We start from the raw sequence: 17,035 nt of genomic DNA, 5'->3' as shown, positions 1-17,035 counted from the left end.
TATCTGTAACTCCAGCTACAGGGGTTCTGATGAATTATTCTGCCTCCACAGGTACTTGCACCACACGTGCACATATAAACACTCAAGCACACATACCTATTAATTAAAATAAGCTGTAGATCACAGGCAAGTGTCTCCACGTCTCTGAACTTCAGTTCCTGACTGAACTCCATGGGAGCAAGAGAGATCCACAAAATGTCCACCAACTAGCCCAGCAATGGCAGTAAACAAGTCAGAGAAGGCTATAACAATGGGCTCGCCGGGTCTGCATAGACTGGTCAAACGCCTAGGATCAGTGGGCTGTGGCTCTGCCCTCTGCCTTCCCTTCCCATCCCCATCCCCAGCACTGTCTGGGGAACATCACCAAGCTGCCCTGTGGCCAGTGGCATGGTCTCAGCAGCAAGTGACACGTGTGTTGTCCCCTCAGTGTTCCTCCCTGTTCATCACCAAGCTAGAAGCCACCAGGGGCCATGACTCAAGGGACTATGGACAGTCTTCGGCTCTTCTGGTCCTGCCCCTGGGCTCTCCATGTCTCATGAGACCTCTGGCCAAAGTCCACACATGCCTTTAGAGTGTGTCCCTCTGCAGGCCACCGCCCAGAACCTGCCCTGGATGAGCAACCCAATGCAGGCCCCTACCTTGCTTCCATGCTCACCCAGTATCCCCAGATGGGGCGGGGGCTCTGAGGCTGCAGCGTGAGCTATGCTACCCAGAGCCAGACAGAAAAGAGAGATCAGAAGATATTACCCTGAGCAGGGGAGCAATTCCAATATCATTTTCTGAAGGAGAGATCCTCACCCTGGGCACCAGGGCCAAGAAGCCTGAATGGAAATGTACCTGCCGTTCTGGCCTGTCTTTGTCCCCCAACAGAGCCATCCTCTCCAGGGAGATCATGGAGGCAGCTGGGTGGAAAAAGTCTCAGAATTTTTTCCCAGTCTGAAAAAGTCACTGCAGCTCCTTCTGGACAGGGGCGCACACAGCCAAGTACATGCACACGTGTGTACACACACTATCCTGGCACTTCCCCTTTCCATTTCACAACAAAAGGATCCACTGGGGCTGAGTACCCACTACAAGGGCGTTCCACACTGCCCGGGGCCTCACTGCCTGTATCCAAAGCAAAGTGGTGCTGGTTACCCCTCTACGCCTATGGGGGAGTCTCTGGGCTAGGGAGTCATACTGCTCAAAAAGAGAAAAGGAAAGGTAAGAAAGAACTCTCCCCAGGCATCGAGAGTCCTCTGCTGGACTCCATCCAGTCTGGTCATTCCACCCATGGACAAAGCAAGATAAACTAGGAGAAGGGAATGAGGAAGGCATACAGAGTGAAACTCGGGGAACACTGAACCCCAGAAATTACAGTGCCATAGCTCTTCTTGCACCTACCATTCCACAGAATGCTGAGTTTCCCCCCACAAAACTCCCAGGCTAGCCTTCCTGTCATTAACTAAGTACCTTCTCCCTTCACCCCACCCTCTCCACTTCCTCAAACAGCAGCCTCCCTCCCCACAAACGGGCTGTCGGTGGCCTGGATCCCATCCCTGCCAGTCCTGGAGTTTATCCCCTCAAGTGTCCTGAGTGGTGGTAACCAGGGGAGCCCCTAATTCATCTGGAGCCTGAGCAGTTTCTAGTGGCCCAGAGAAAAGTTGATTGGCTAGGGGACAACTTCCTGCCAGACCTAGAGGGCCTGATGGGAAAGGGCCTTGCCTCAGCCAAATTGGACTGTGTTACTGACCCGCCCATGGCCTTCAGCTCCTGCCTTCCAGGGCCCTCCTAGTCCCCAGCTTCACTATGAATAAGATCTCTGGTGCTTTCTCCTCGGCCATGTGCGACCCCAGCCCCAGCAGCTGGCATGGGACTCAGCCCTCCCTCAACAACAACCTTGAGGCCTGTTTATTCTTTTGGACAGAGAAAAACAAAACAAAACAAAAAAACAAAAAAACAAACCACAACTTCGTAAGGGCTAAACAATGAGGAACAGAAAGCCCCTACACAACACAGAACGAAAGGTCACGCCTGCATGGGGAGCTCCCCAGAGCTCCAAAACATAGCCCTGGGAGCTGGGCCTCAGGGCCGCTACAGTGACCGTGCAAACTGGGATGGGGTGGGGGAGGTGGGCAGACAAGTCCTGAGATTCATGGGGCTGGAGAGGACTCCAATCTTCTGCTTTGAATTGGAGAAATGCAGATCTACCCCCACCCGCAGTCCGTGGGGTATCTGACACCCAGGAATGAGGAAGTGAACCCAACTGCTCTCATGCTGTCAGCATGTTTACTTGAGCCAGTTGTTCAAAAGACAAAACCCCAAACAGGGGGTGGAGAGGTGGCCTGTATCTTTAATCCCAGAACTCAAGAGGCAGAGGCAGGAAGATCTCCGTGAGTTCAAGGCTAGCCTGGTCTACATAGAAAGTTCCAGGACAGTCAGGGCTCCATAGAGAGACTCTGCCAAAAAGAAGGAGGAGGAGGAGGAGGAGGAGGAGGCGGCACCCCCTCCCCAGGTCAGAACTAGGGTAAGAATTAAGCACCCACTAACAAATATGAACAGGTCTAGTGAGCCTGGTAGACAGAGACTTAAAGGAGAATAAATGGGTAGAGGTGGATAGAGAAATGCAAAAATGGATGAATTAAAAATAGAGGGAGAAAGAAATGGAGATGGAATGAGGGAAGGAAGGAAGGATAGATGGACAGATGGAGATGGATGGATGGATGGATGGATGGATGGATGGATGGATGGTGAATGGGTGGATGGGGGATAGATGGAAGATGGCTGGATGGAAGGATGGACAGATGGGTGAAATGCAATGAATGGAAGAGCAGATATATGGGTGGTGAACAGATGGATAGATACAGAGATGGGCAGATGGAGAGACGAATGGATGATAGATGGCAAGACCCCGGGCATGAATCTACCACTGAGGCAGGAAGGAAACAAGATGGAGAAGGTGACATGAAGCTACCAGCTTGTGGTAAAGAGTATGTGTCTACCAACACACCCTTCTTTGAGCTGAGAGGGCTGGGAAGGCTTAGATAAAAAAAAAAAAAAGGACCTACTGAGGGAGGTGCCATTCTGGGCACGCTCACATGAACTTCCCCATTTTTCTCTCTGAACCAAACGTTGAGATCAGTGCAAGCCTTTGATGGCTTCAATGAGAACTGCTCCCTATGTTCATATGTTTGAGGCTTTGTCTCTAGTTGGTAGAACTGTTTTGGGGAGGATTTGGAGGTGTGGCCTTGTTGAAGGAAGTGTGACATGGGTGGGGGCTTCAAAAGTCCATGTCAGGCAGGAAGTTCTCTCTCTCTCTCTCTCTCTCTCTCTCTCTCTCTCTCTCTCTCTCTCTCTCTCTCTCTCTTTCCCTATCCTGCTTATGAATCGGATAGAAGCTCTCAACTACTGCTCTGGTACCTGCCTGCCTGTCACACTCCCCTCCGTGATGGTCAGGGACTCATCCTCTGAAATTGTAAGCCAGCCCCCAATTAAATGCCTTCGTTTATAAATTGTCTTAGTCATGGTCTTGTCACAGCAATCGAAAAGTAACTAAGACATAGCCATTTCACAGTGCAGAAATGGAGGGTGCAGGAGACTGGGCACTCATTATAGCTACATCCACCTCCGTGGCTGTGACAACTTTATATCATTGTGATCTGTGTGTGTCTGTGTGTCTGAGGGTGCATGTCTTTTTGTGTATGTGCAGGTGCACATGCATGTATGGGTAGACAGGGAGGGTGAACATGAATCTGCACCTCTCCATGTGTGTGGGGGTGTACATGTAGCTGTCCTATGTGTGCATATGGGAGTGCATACACAGGGGTACATGTGTGTGAGCGTGTGTGCCAGAGGGCAACCCAGGTGGTCTCTTCTCAGTGCACACTCCATCTTCACTTCAAGATAAGGTCTCTCTTTGGCCTGAGGCACACAGATCTGGCTAGGCTGGCCACTCAGTGAACCCGAGATCTGTGCATCTCCACTTCTCCAGCACTGGGGTTCCAAGCATTTGCTACCCCTGGTATTTCTTCATGGGTTTTAGAGATCAAACTCAAGACCTCCTGCTTGTGCAGCAAGTACATCACACCCCATGGTCTTGTCTTGTTTCACAGGATAGAGAACAGTTCAACGATGCTTCCAGACAAAAGGGCCACCACATTCCAGGGTAAATGAGACAGCTGTTGGGGACAGGCAGAGACATCTGCCCTGGGACCCCCACACACACACAGCTGGAAGCTGTCTTCAAGCACTAAAGAGACCACATCATTTGCATGGTAAGTGTTGGGGGGCAAGACCTCGGAGGTTTACAGGAGCCCTGCGGACTGTGAGGGTACAGTCACATCAAGCCAGGCTGTCACAGCGACGCAAGGCCTAGGCAGCCAGGCCTGTCAACCATCATGGAAACAAAGAGCATTGGCGTCAGAAAGGACCAACCACATCACAGGTGGGTGGCCCAGGGGTGACACATCCCTCCTCTGTGATAAGCTTCAGAAGTGAGCTGCAGCAGACAGGAAACCCACGCTGGGATCCGGTTCTTAGGGTGCTGCATGCCAAGGTCTCTGCCCCGGGTAATACTGGGTTGGGTGATGGAGAATGCCCCACCCTCTCCATTATCTCCTCCTTGAGGCCCTTGGGCACAACTTTCTCCACCTCCCGCAGCTCGCCAGCCTCCTCACTGTTGATCCCCAGCAAACATCCCTTTGCCGGCAGACCTACGCCACCTTCCTACTTCCAAGACTGACCCTCCTTAAAGGTATTCAGCAATGCTGCTGCCCTCAGGCTGGAACAAAATCTCTCCGGTATCTGTTGCTGCCCTCGGCTCACCTGCCACCTGATACAGAAACAGAGCATTGGCTCCCACACTCCTCTTCCGCACCCTGACTCCTGCTGCTACCTCTGAGCACACACTCTGCAGAGGAGACCCCCCCCCCTTAGCTTCTTCAGAGTCACCCCCCACCGTCATCTCAGTCTCATGGAAACCTCTGAACCCTAGACGGGAGCCACAGATCCCTCCAGGAGGCTCCTGTGACAACCCAGGGCTATTTCTATATTTCCCAGGTTAGACCAGATTTAGGTGAATTCTTTCTTTCCCCTGTGTTGGCCCTGACACCCTACTGTGATCTCTCCTTGAGTCAGAGCCTGGTTAAACTTCCTTTCTCTTCTCCTCCCACCTTGGTTTTGGCATCTACAAAATGAGAACAGTGCCGTGACAGCCGTACCAAGTGTTGTGATTCACTGAGCCACTGCATGTGAAGAGCCGGGTGCTGCACACGGCTGGGGCAGGTATCTAATAGAAGCAGCTCTAATCAACAAAAGCAGAAGAATTCATTTCCCATTCAGTGAGCTGAGTTTGGCTCACATGAGAACTGGACAAGAAATGGACAAGATGGCGTCCCCAGAAACTGAAGGGTGGCATTCAGATCATGGCCTATGGAGTGGGCCAATCAACCGCCATCACATCTGGGTGGTAGCCAAAGCATGACCCTGCATCCCGAAGGATGGAAGCCCGGCTCTGGCTGGGGAGAGCAGTATGCGGGCCCATGAGCAGGCCTAGCCCTCTTACCCGCTGGCTGAGGATGGAAGGGCTCCATGCATCCTCATCCAAGGCATCAGACCCGCCTGGCTCTCAGCAGGCACCACAGACACCAGCTTTAAATCCACCCTAGTCAGAGTGGACAGCCAGGGTGACTGTGGCATGGCCGTTCCTGTGGCTGACAGCGAAAGACCCAGAAAAGGCTGGGTGCAGCTCAGTCAGGAGAGTTTGCCTAGCACACATGAGGCCTGTTCCATGCTCAACACTGCTCTAAAGAGCCATGAATGCACATCTGTAATCCTGCAACTGGGGCCGGGAGTCAGGAGGATCAGACAGAAGTTCATCCTCCCACACACAGTGATTTCAAGGCCAGCCAATGACAATGACCAAAACGGTCATCTGGCTCAGGCGGGGCAGTAATCTTCTATGCAAGATGGAGATAATACAGGTGTGTGGGGGGGGAATGCCCTGATCCCCAGCCTCCTCTCTCTCAGCCCCCCCCTCGCCCTCCCTGCTCTGCAGTTCTCTCCACCTCACCTGAGTCACCACTGCAGCCTCCCAGCCTCCCTGCCTCCAGCCTTTCCACCCTATCTGTCCTTCACACTGCGGCCGGAATGCCAGCTCATCTACTCCCTGCCTCAAGCCACCCCCCCCTCCAAACTGTCGGTCTCTCCCACTGCCTGTCTCCTGATGCGGGGAGCGTGTGGTACTTGGCAGCAGGCACTGGGGTAAGGAAGCTTGGCTTTGAGCTCAGACTGCGTCCCAAATTAGCAGGTGTCTTGAAGGAACTATTTTTCTGTGGGGTTTATTCTTTAATTATTAATTATTAATTTATTGTACACATTAACCATGACTTCTTTCTTGCACAGTTGTTTGTATCTTTGTATATTTGTTACATCTTTAAAGGATGAGTTTATTTTTATTTTATGTAGGCTTTGCTTTGCCTACGTGCTTGTCTATGTACCATGTGCGTGCCTCGCGCCTGCAGAGGTCAGAGCGAGCCTCGGATCCCCTGGAACTGGAGTTAGAGACAGCTGACCGCCATCTGGGTGCCGGAAGTAGAGCCCATGTCCTCTACAAGAGCAGCAAGTAGAGGAAGACCAAATCACCTTCCCAGCCCGCTTTTTTAGTTTTTTTGTTTTTGTTTTTCAAGATAGGGTTACTCTGCATAACAGCGTTGGCTATCCTGGAACTTGCTCTTTAGACCAGGCTGGCCTCAAACTCACAGAGATTCTCCTGCCTCTGCCTCCCAAGTGCTGGGATCAAAGGCGTGCGCCACCAGCATCCCACATGTTGTTTTTAATTTTATGTGTATGAGAGTTTTTCCTGAATGTATGTGTGTGTCTGATGCCCCAGGAAATCAGTTCTCCTGCAGCTAGAATTACAGATGGTTGTGAGCCACTATGTGGTTGCTGGGAATCAAATCCTGGTCCTTGGAAAAGCAGCCAGTGCCCTCAACTGCTGAGCCATCTCCCCAGCCCCAGACCCAACCTGTTCGTTGTATTTCCAAACAAAGGTCTTTCCCTCTGTAGAATGAACCTGACAACATATTTCCTGGGTCTGATATAAAGACATTAAATAATATACAATGTAACTTTTGCAAAGTTATAGTTCTTTTTTGGGGGGTTGGGTGTGGGTTTTCGAGACAGGGTTTCTCTGCAGCTTTGGTGCCTGTCCTGGAACTCGCTCTGTAGACCAGGCTGGCCTCGAACTCACAGAGATCTGCTTGCCTCTGCCTCCTGCGTGGTGCTGGGATTAAAAGTGTGCACCACCACTGCCTGGCTTTTTTTTTTTTCTTAAGACAATGCTGGGCTGGAACTCTCCATCTTCCTGCGTCCACCTCCCAAGGGATTACACATGCAACCCACCACGCCCGGGCCAGCAACTGTTCAATGTAACTGGATTACACATGCAACCCACCACGCCCGGCCAGCAACTGTTCAGTGTAACTGGCATTCTTTCACAAACTGCCCATAGACACACAGCCTCAAGTGGCACAGCCTCAAGTGTCGCTGTTGACTCTAGCAAACTTCCTGCCCCACACGTCCCCGGTCGCTCCAGCCTCCACCTGGTGTCCACTTATCTCCAGCCGGCTACATTCTGGGATTCAAGGCTGGGAAAGCTCTCCCAGAGTCCTAGCACAGGGACAGAATGTGGGGAGAATCAAGAGGGTAACAAGAAAAGGTGGGAGTGTGACCACATGGCGAAGCCATGGGGAGGCAAGCGCACAGGGGCCTGATGGACTAAGAGTGGAGACGACTGGACTCCTGCAGGAGAGACCAGGAAGGAGCGGGACCCAGGCTCATGGCCGGAAGCCTAGGGAGTCTGAGAGGGAACAGCTGGAGACGGCCTCATTAGGAACCTTGGCTCTGTGAGTTGTAGGCAGAAGCCAGGGCTATAGGTCAGCTGGGGAGCCCACGCTCTGGGGCTAGCTAGGGCACTGGCAGGGGTTCTGCTAACTGAGCCCTTCCATTAATTCACTGTCCAGTCCAGAGCTATACTCCACCCTCTGCTCAAACTACTGTGCCCCACCCTCCCCGCCCCCTCCTAACAGCTGCGGGCCTGGATTCCAATGCTGGATTTGAGAGGTCCTTGCTGACCTAGTCAGGACTGGGGCAATGAAGATTCTGAACAGAGAAGAGAACTAGAGACCCAACTCCTGCCCACAGTGGAAGCCACACCAGGCCTGGGCCCCAGACTCCAAACTCAGGATCCACAACTCTGCCCTGTCCTGAGAGGACAGAAAATGTCTTTGCGGATGGCCTGTAAAACCTACCTCCGTGTCACTTCCTACTCAGTTCTCAACATCACCAACTCAGTTCCCTGAACCCCACCAGGTCATTATGGTCCTAAGGCTAAGGTCAGATGAAACCCACTCTGACTACCCTGACAAACAGCATACCCAGTAGTGGGGGTTTCCCCATGTCTTGACAGAGGGGCTGGGTTAACCCAGGGCCACGGGTCCCAAAGAGAACACAGCATTGGTTCCCTAGGCCTCTCAAGGACCCAGCACCCGTGAGCAGGTCATTGGACGCTGTTTCAACAGTAGCGCGTACTCACTCGGGCTGCGTGCCCTCTTGCAGCCTCCCACACTGAACGTGCGGGCTGGGAGGAGGCCTTCTTAAATGAGGAACAGTACAGCATCCACGGACCTAACCCCTACAAAGAAGAAACGAAACCTGGTATGGGAGCGCTAACCTTTAACTCCTGCACTTGGAAAGCAGAGACCTGTGGAACTCTATGAGTTTGAGGCCAGCCTGGTTGGTCTTCAAAACAAGTTCCAGGCCAGCTGAAGCTACAAAGTGAGATTCTGTTTCAAAAAGCAAGAAGGAAACGGGGTGTGCGGGGAAGACCTTAGAGAGGTCGGGCAGTCTACCTCATCTTACCCAAGCTGGCAAGAGTCCCAGGTGGGAGCACGCTGGGTACCTTTTCACCAGAGCCCTAGCACGGCTCACACTCGGGGTACAAGGAACTCTCTCCCCCTCAACCTCCCACTGGTGACCTAAGAAGATTTCCTCTTCCCTGGCTCACAGCCAAGCAGCCCAAACCACACGGGTGTCACTGCCAGTTATGACATCACAGGGTATCCAGGTAGAAACAAGATGTGGGTCCCAGAGGGGTGGGTCCCGGAGCTGCAGAGCCCCTGTCCCACAGGAGGGGTGGGCCCCAAACCTAAAGCCCCTACCCTGCGTCCCAGGACAGGGTGACAGACTGTCACGCCAGAATCGGCATCAGAGTGTGCCCTTCACGGGTAAGGAAGAGCTTCTTCGAGGAAACATCCTCCTCACTAGGGCTTCCTTGAACCTGCAGGCTCCCAGACAGTCATGCTGCTCACTGCTAGGAAACTCTGACTTCCTCAGTGCCTGGGGACACGCCTTCCCGCTGACGCAGAAAAGGCATTAAGTTCACAACTCCCCCAGGCCTGTCTGGGACATCTGCATCCCAGCTTTCTGCAAGCTGACTGACGGCAGTCATGAAGTCTTGATGTCAATGGGGCCTAAGACAAGGAAATAATTCCAGCCCAAACAAAAGAGACTGAAGTGGAGCAAGAAGGGCTGGAGAGATGGCTCAGCAGATAAACACTTGCCTACATATAAGGCTAAAGACCAGTGTCAGGCTTCTCAGGGCCCACATGAATGTGGCAGCTAACTATAAACCCAGCACAGGGGAGGTAGCAACAGAGACCCCAGAACAAATCAGATAGCTAGACTAACTCCATCAGTGAGCTAGCTCCAGGTTCAGCAAGAGACCCCATCTCAAATAAAGTCGAGATGAATGGAGGAAGACAATTTGGACACCCGTACACACAGACATGCACCTTCACATGTGCAGACACAACAATCTACATGTGTACATGCAAAAAATGAGGAAAAAAATGAGAGGAACAGATATCATCCCGTTTCTCTGCTGAGTCACATAGCTACCATCCCCCACCCCAGTCTTACGAGACATTGAAACTGGTGCTGCTGGAAGGTCTAGGCCCAGAGAGGTTAAATATTCTGCACAAGGACACACAGCAAGCCAGTAGATGGCTCTGCTAACACCCAGGCCATGCTCCTTCCTCAAGGCTGTGCTGTCGTAGAAGTCACTTGGGCATTGGGGACCGGGCAGCATCCATTCAGAAGAGGGCTTCCCCATCTTGGGTCATAAGTAAACAGAATCTCAGGAATATGAGCGCGCGCACACACATACACACACACATGCAGATGGAAGAGAGCTTAGAGAAAGCCTGGGATCTACTGACATGTATTATATGCAGTAGTTCTCAACCTTCCTCATGCTACGACCCTTTGATACAGTCCCTCAGGTTGTGGTGACCCCCAACCATAAACTATTTCATTGCTACTTCATAACCGTGATTTTCCTCCTGCTATGAATCATAATGTAAATATCTGATATGCAGGATGGTCTCAGGCAACTCTCACAACGGGATCACGACCCACGGGTTGAGAACCACTGCACTAGGGCTTTTTGTACTCCTTCATCAAACATACTCCTCATCACCCACAAATGACATTTAGCACCTGCGCTGAAGGGGTGGGGCAGAGACTTCCTGACCACATAGCTGCTACATGGGGTCCTAGACCCCAGGCTGGCAGGCAAGTGAACTGAGGGGCCCAACTAGGGGGCATGGGGCAGGAAGTAGAGCAGGAAAAAGTGACAGGAAGGAAGTTGGTCTTGGAGTGCTAGGCAGCAAAGCCATTGAGGCAGGAACTTGGGGCAACTGAATATCTGACACCCAAGCTTTGGGATCCTATGGCTCCCAGAGAGGGAGTCTAAGCACATTGTGGCTCCCCGCCTAGCTATGAGCACTGCCTATAAACAAGTCAGGACAGGCTACCTGTGGTTCAAACAGCCACCAGTGGCTTTAAAGCCTGGGAAACACCTTAGTCCAGGCCACCAGCAGGGGAGTGTTTCCACTGTACTGGGGGGCGGGGGCTCAGACCACACACCCACTGGACAGCGGAGTAAAGCTGTGAGCTCTGAGACACTTTGAAAGAGGAAGGTCGCCAGAACCTGGATCAACCCACCAACCTGTCACATTTAGCTGTAAAATGGGGTCACGAGTCACTACAAAGGTCAGACAAATATCTTTGACATTTAGTCTAATGTTTTGGTAGCTTTTCGTTTCTTTTTCTTTTTTTTTTTTTTTTTTGACAGTTTCATGAAGTCCTGGGTTGTCTCAGACTCCATATGTATCCAAGGACGGCCTTGAACTGATGATTCTGCCTTGAGTTCCGGGATTAAGTTGCCAGCAAGAGCAACAAGAATTATGTAACGTGTAACACATAAACCAGCCCTGGTGACAAACCTCTCTTTCCCTCCCTGACAAAGCCACCCTGGCTACTCCTCTAGTATTGGGTAGCAAGGACCATAAAGTGTCAAAGTGTCACCCAGCCCTGAGGATGGAAAAATGCTTCAGGAAGCCAATGGGCCAGGCACCAGGACAATAGTCCAGGCCATTCTTCAACCCAAAAATGCGAGGCAAGTACCTGGCATATAGCTCAACTGGTAGAGTGCCTGCCTAGCACACACCTATATAAGTCAGGTGTTGACGGCACACAGCTGCAATCCCAGCCTTGGAGCTGTGGAAAGAAGTATCAGGAGTTCAAGGTCATCCTAACCAACTAAGGAACTAGGAAGGAAGGATGGATGGATGATGGAGAATCTTTGTCAGCCAATTACTTTAAGAGGTGGGACCAAATTAGGGAGTGGCTTTCTGGGTACCCAGAGAAGAACACCAGTGAAGCCCAGGTGCGGTCTCTCTCTATGGTTCCCACTCTACACAGCTGAGCTTGGACTTCTCGTTCCTGTTTTGTGAGTTTGCCCCTTATAATAAAGAAAAATATAATTGCTCTATCTTTTAGCTAACCTGGTTATTTCTCAACCCGAGATAATTCAACAGAAGGAAAGAAGGAAGAAAGAAGAAAGGCCAGGCAAATTTCTCTCTCCATGAACAGGGAGGTAAACAAAAGACTTGACCAAGGTCACAAGAGCCATTCTGAGCAAAACCTGTATCTCTAAAGTATGTAACCTTCTGGCAGTGTGGCTCTTAGGGTTCTGGAGGTGGCTTCCCAGAGCTAGGAAGTAGGTAGTGTGTGAAGTGGGTATCCATGAACACTGGGAGAATTGATGGATGGATGGCACTGTATTAGGGGGCCTGGCCACCAGCCCACTGCCATCTGAAGGTTCCAATCACCAGGCTACATCCTCAGTCACAATACAGATGCCCCAGAAAGATGCCAGCCAGTGAACAAAAGACAATGACATGAGAAAGGGAGGAAAGAGCCCTCAGGCTCAGCAGTGCTGCGGGTACCAAACTCCACTCCAGTGCCAGCCTGAGATGCTGCAGACCGTGGCCCAACCAGCAAACAGTGGCCCTCAGCCCCGAGACTCCCAGGGGGTAGGGATGCCCTATCTCTGCCCAGAATCAGTGCCCACCTATCCTGTCTTCACATGCATTTATTTGCCAACTAATGAATAGGTGAATTGGGGGGGGTCCCCATCAAAGAGGACAAGAGCCTCAAGGATAAAGTGAATCTGCTGGCCCTAGGACCTGCTCCAATGTACTCAGGACGACAGTCAAGCTACACACAACGTCTCTGAGTCCCACAACAGGGTTAGGAGTGGGAAGTATGGGGCAATAACGCTGGGAGTGAGGCCAACTTGCCTTCAAATCCCACTTCATCACCTCCCCGTTCTGCAGTCCTGGGAAATGCCACAGCTTGTCACACCTTTCAGTGGAACAGTGGAACCCACCTTGTAACAACAGCTGGAAGGGAAGTTTCAGTGCCAATCCGTGACAAAGCACCCAACAGTGTCTGGCTCTTCAGTGTCCCAAACCAAGAGCTACTGTGGAATTAATCATGAGAAGGAGGAGTACAGGGTTCTTAGCACCAGGTCCCTCCCATCTTTAAGGCAGGTAAGACATACAGAGAATAAAGGGTAGCATGGAATCCGTGTTCCAAAGAGCAGGTCATGTCTAAGTTGGGGGACACGGACAGGCCTTTCTGGAGAATTGGTATTTACAAAAGGCTCGGAAGAGGCAAGGCTGTAGAGGGGACAAAACGTGTACAGGGCACATACATGCACACTGGCAATCACCTAGTCATCAGCTTCACAGGGCAATCATAGCATGTGAGCAGCCAGCACAGAAACCTCCCTCTGGCCTGGGAGACATGGAAGGTAAGGTCCAGCCCCCACTACTGGGAGCCACAGAGGCTTCCCGGACAGGCAGAGAGAAGCATCTGGGCGTGAGCAAGGTCTCTCTGTCAGAGAAGGGTTTGTGGGAGTGGGAACAGGCGAACCAGCTAAGAGTCCATGGCAATAGTGGCAGAAGATAGGAATCTAAGTTGACCTGGGACTGATCATGTAGGGGAGTGTGAAGGAAGTCCCTCCAGTCACTCCAGCACTCCACCTGAGTCCCACATGGCCTTGCGCTGCCCTTCCCTGGTCCCAGGGACAGGCCCAAGCTCAGTACCCAAAGATCTATTCTTCCTTGGAGTTCAGACAGAGCACAATCCCCAGTCGGGCTGGTGACCACAGCCATGCACATTCAAACCCAGCTCTCAGAACTGGGACCATCCCGATCTGGGGTCCATCCCTGGTACCTCCGAGGACCAGCATCCTTTGTGGATGGGTCCATTCCTTTCAGCCCCCAGAACAGCCAACGGTCTTGAGCCACTGAATCACTTCATGACACTGCAGAAGCCACCTCCCACTTTCCTCTCCCGCAGACAGGTAAATACCCTCTATCCATCAGGGTGGGCTCCGTAGGCAGAAAGCTTGCCCAACAGCCCAGCTGGGGAGCGAAGCAAAGACATATCCTGTGCTGCGAGCTTCCTCCATTTCTCCGGGTCTCGCTTCCCGTACCCCAAATCTGTGTTTCCTTTACCTTGTCTTACCCACCACGGAGACAGGAAGGGGGAAAAATTTAAGAGACCACTCTGTAGACTTGACCTCGTTCCTGTGTAAGTAATGAGAATACTGGCTACTAGGGTCTTTCCTCTCTCCATTTTCCTGGGGCTCCTTGGGTAGCTGCCCTCGCCTCCACTGTCCCCAGCACACACAGAACATTCTGAAATGGCCCCTGAACAAACAGGCAGATCCTTGGAAGGGTTCTCTTAAGTGGCAGAGAAGTGACTCACTGCCCAACTGTCTATTAGGCGCCTACTTAGACTCCTGGCCCGGACGACAACTAGCGGCCCCAGTAATTCTAAGAAAGAGATTAACCATGGCGCAGAGAAGGAAGTCTTCAGAATAGGCAACGCGCTCGGACAGTGGGGCAGTGACCCCGGTAGGGTCCTTCCCGCCTCAAGCATGCAGGACAGAAGGAACTTCGCAGCGTCACAGAAATGAACGGTACTCCCGAGCCTGGCTGGGTGTTACCCAAGCCCTGGCCGCGCTCGTGGAGAGACCACAGTGCATTTCTGGAACCTAAGGCTGCCGGGACCTGAATTCCACCCCAGGCTCCCAATGTGCCGGGCTTCTGGTCCCTGGTTGCTCCCCAGGGGCGCGTGGCGCGTGTCGGCTGCGGATGGGACAGCGAGAGCTGTCCCGGAATTGTGGTGTTGCCACGATGGGCACTGCGTAAGGCGCTGCTTTCCCCCCCCCCCGCCGTGACCCTGAGAGTCACCCACCTGGGCGGGCACAGTGTGCCCGACGGCCCACAGCTGTAGTTCGATTACCAGAGCGACCCAGAGGGTGGAGGGCGCCATAGGGGCGGCAGTGGCTCCCGCCCTTGAGGCTGGAGCTCTTCTGGCTCCTCTGCGCTCTAGCTGGTGACTGAAAGCGAAAGCCCCAGGCTGGGAGCTAGGGCAGACCATGGGGGTGGGGAAGTGGAGGAGGGAAGGGGCGGGGCCACAGGCCTGAAGACACGCCCCCTCGCAGAGTCCTCTGCTGGCCCTGGGCACCTCCACCTGGACTCCCCTCGGGGTTCAGGGGCTCCTTTCCTCCAGCATCTCTTCCAGCCCCGAGTGACTCAGTCTCTCTCCATCGACCCTTTCCCTTCGAGTCACCTTTCCAGTGAAGAGCAAGACTGGCTCTGGAGATAGATGCCCATTGGCTTTGCGACTGGCTGCCCAGGGTGGGCCTGCCCTCAGCTGATCTGCCTCTGGTTACTCGGTTCAAATCTCACCGACTCCCCACTCTCAGCCCCAGGACCCTGGGGAAAACAGTCCCAAAGTTGACACCCGCTCTGGGGAACCAAAGGATCTTAGATCATGCACTCACTTAGACTCTGGACCAGTGGTTCTCAACCCTAATGTTGCGACCCTTTAATACATTTCTTCATGTCGTGGTGACCCCCCAACCATAAAATGATTTTCGTTGCTACTTCATAACTGTAATTTTGCTAGTGTTATGAATCATGATGTAAACATCTGACAGGCAGGACGTCTGATACGTGAACCGCAGGTTGAGAACCACTGCTCCAGAGCCAGACTATGTGACTATTTGCATCTTTTCAGAGCTTATTAATATAAGCTATATGCTATGGCCCCGTAACATACGGCATATGCCTGCTTCCTCGGAGTGGGCTGTCACAATGTACAGCATTGCATAGGTACAGCTCTTTTTAAAACATTTCTTTTGTTCAAGTTCCCTTGAACATGCGTAGAGCCTTCGGCGAGAACACACCCCCATCAGAGCGCTCACACTAGCTACCACCTGAGTACCAGCCCCAAAGTCAGCATGTGTTCCTCCAGCCCCGCACAAGGTGAGGGGGGATGGGCAGCAAGACAGATGCTCTCCTCCTTATACACACCCTTCCACTGTAGGCTGACAGGAGCAAGCCCTGCAGCCACCGGCCCTTGGGAGAGCAACCCGAAGGACGGTACTTCTAGGTGCTGGGGAAGAAACTGGGAAGTGACCTTCTTGGGATGGAAAATCCCACCTGATGGTCAGGAGCCTGGGAAATCACCTGGTGACCGCGTGTTTCTGAGACACAGGACACAGTCCACAACCTTAACCCTGAAGAGGGACAGCCACTAAGCCTCCTAAGGAAGACATTTCAGGGGCGCTCTGGTGTATCTGAGAAAGCTGAAAATCAGGGATGGGTGTCAGAAGCAAGAGTCAGTGGTCTGCCCTGAATCCTGCCTGCTGGGTCCAACTGATCCATCCTCTCCAGATAGGGAACAATGCTATGAGGAGCCACACACGGGAGGCCACAGGCTAGTTCCTATCTTAGTCTGTATTCTGTGGCTAAAAACTCAGCACCACACACTGGGTACATTATAGAGAGAAGGAGATGATTTGGGCTCATGGTTCTGGTCCAAGATCAAGGGGTCACAGTCGATGATGATGGCCTTGCTGGCAAAATCCACAAAGCAAGAGGCAAGGGGGTACACATAAATTGTGTGTTTGTGTGTGTGTGCTTCTCTTCTCATAAAGCCACCAATACCAGTCACGGGGGCTGCACCCTGACTTTAATGCTAGTCACAGCTATTTCTAGCATCAGCTGTTCTTCTGTGAAAACACTCCACCCTCCACTGGACCCGTCAGCTCGCCTGGCACCTGTGCAGATGCCTTGCAAGTGTTCACCAGGGATCACTCATGGTTCACACTAATAACGATTAGTAATTGTGAAACTAGCAGTTACTGGAGGGCCGCTCTCGGTCACCAACCTACGGCTGCTGATACCCATCCATGCTCCTGCAGTTTTGTAGGACCTTACACAGCTAGGAGGGGTACCTTAGGTTCAAGCCCAGCTCGGTTGCCTTTGCAGCCAAGGAGCTCCTACCCAGCACAGTGGCTGCTCACACTGCTGCATTGTACAGTCCTCTACAGCACAGGTACACCAGCCTGTCCTGGCCATCCCCTTGGTACCCAGGAAACACACACATCGTAGGGCTCAATAGAGTGGAAATGAGTAGAACTTCTAAGTATACACAGGAGGCGATAAAGAGATGAAAACCAGCCAGGCATGGTGGTGCACGGCTTTAGTGGCAGCCCTAGGGAGGCAGAGGCAGGTATATTTCGGTGAGTTCAAGGCCAGCCTGCTCTATACAGTGAAGACAAGGACAG

At 52.4% G+C, this 17,035-nt stretch overlaps 1 protein-coding gene across 1 annotated transcript in view; it reads right to left on the bottom strand.

Annotated features, from left to right (window-relative positions):
* Nucleotides 1–14,779, bottom strand: part of Tnfrsf1b (TNF receptor superfamily member 1B) — a 33,713-nt gene extending 18,934 nt beyond the window's left edge. The window contains exon 1 of the mRNA XM_005353746.2: nucleotides 14,653–14,779. Coding sequence (XP_005353803.1) covers nucleotides 14,653–14,730 — 78 coding nt within the window. The 5' untranslated portion in view covers nucleotides 14,731–14,779. The remainder of the gene's footprint in view (nucleotides 1–14,652) is intronic.
* Between the last annotated feature and the right edge of the window lie 2,256 nt (nucleotides 14,780–17,035).

This window comes from Microtus ochrogaster, chromosome 10 (genome assembly GCF_000317375.1).
Source record: "Microtus ochrogaster isolate Prairie Vole_2 chromosome 10, MicOch1.0, whole genome shotgun sequence".
Classification (NCBI taxonomy): Eukaryota; Metazoa; Chordata; class Mammalia; order Rodentia; family Cricetidae; genus Microtus; species Microtus ochrogaster.
This window is presented reverse-complemented; position numbering and strand designations above follow the sequence as displayed.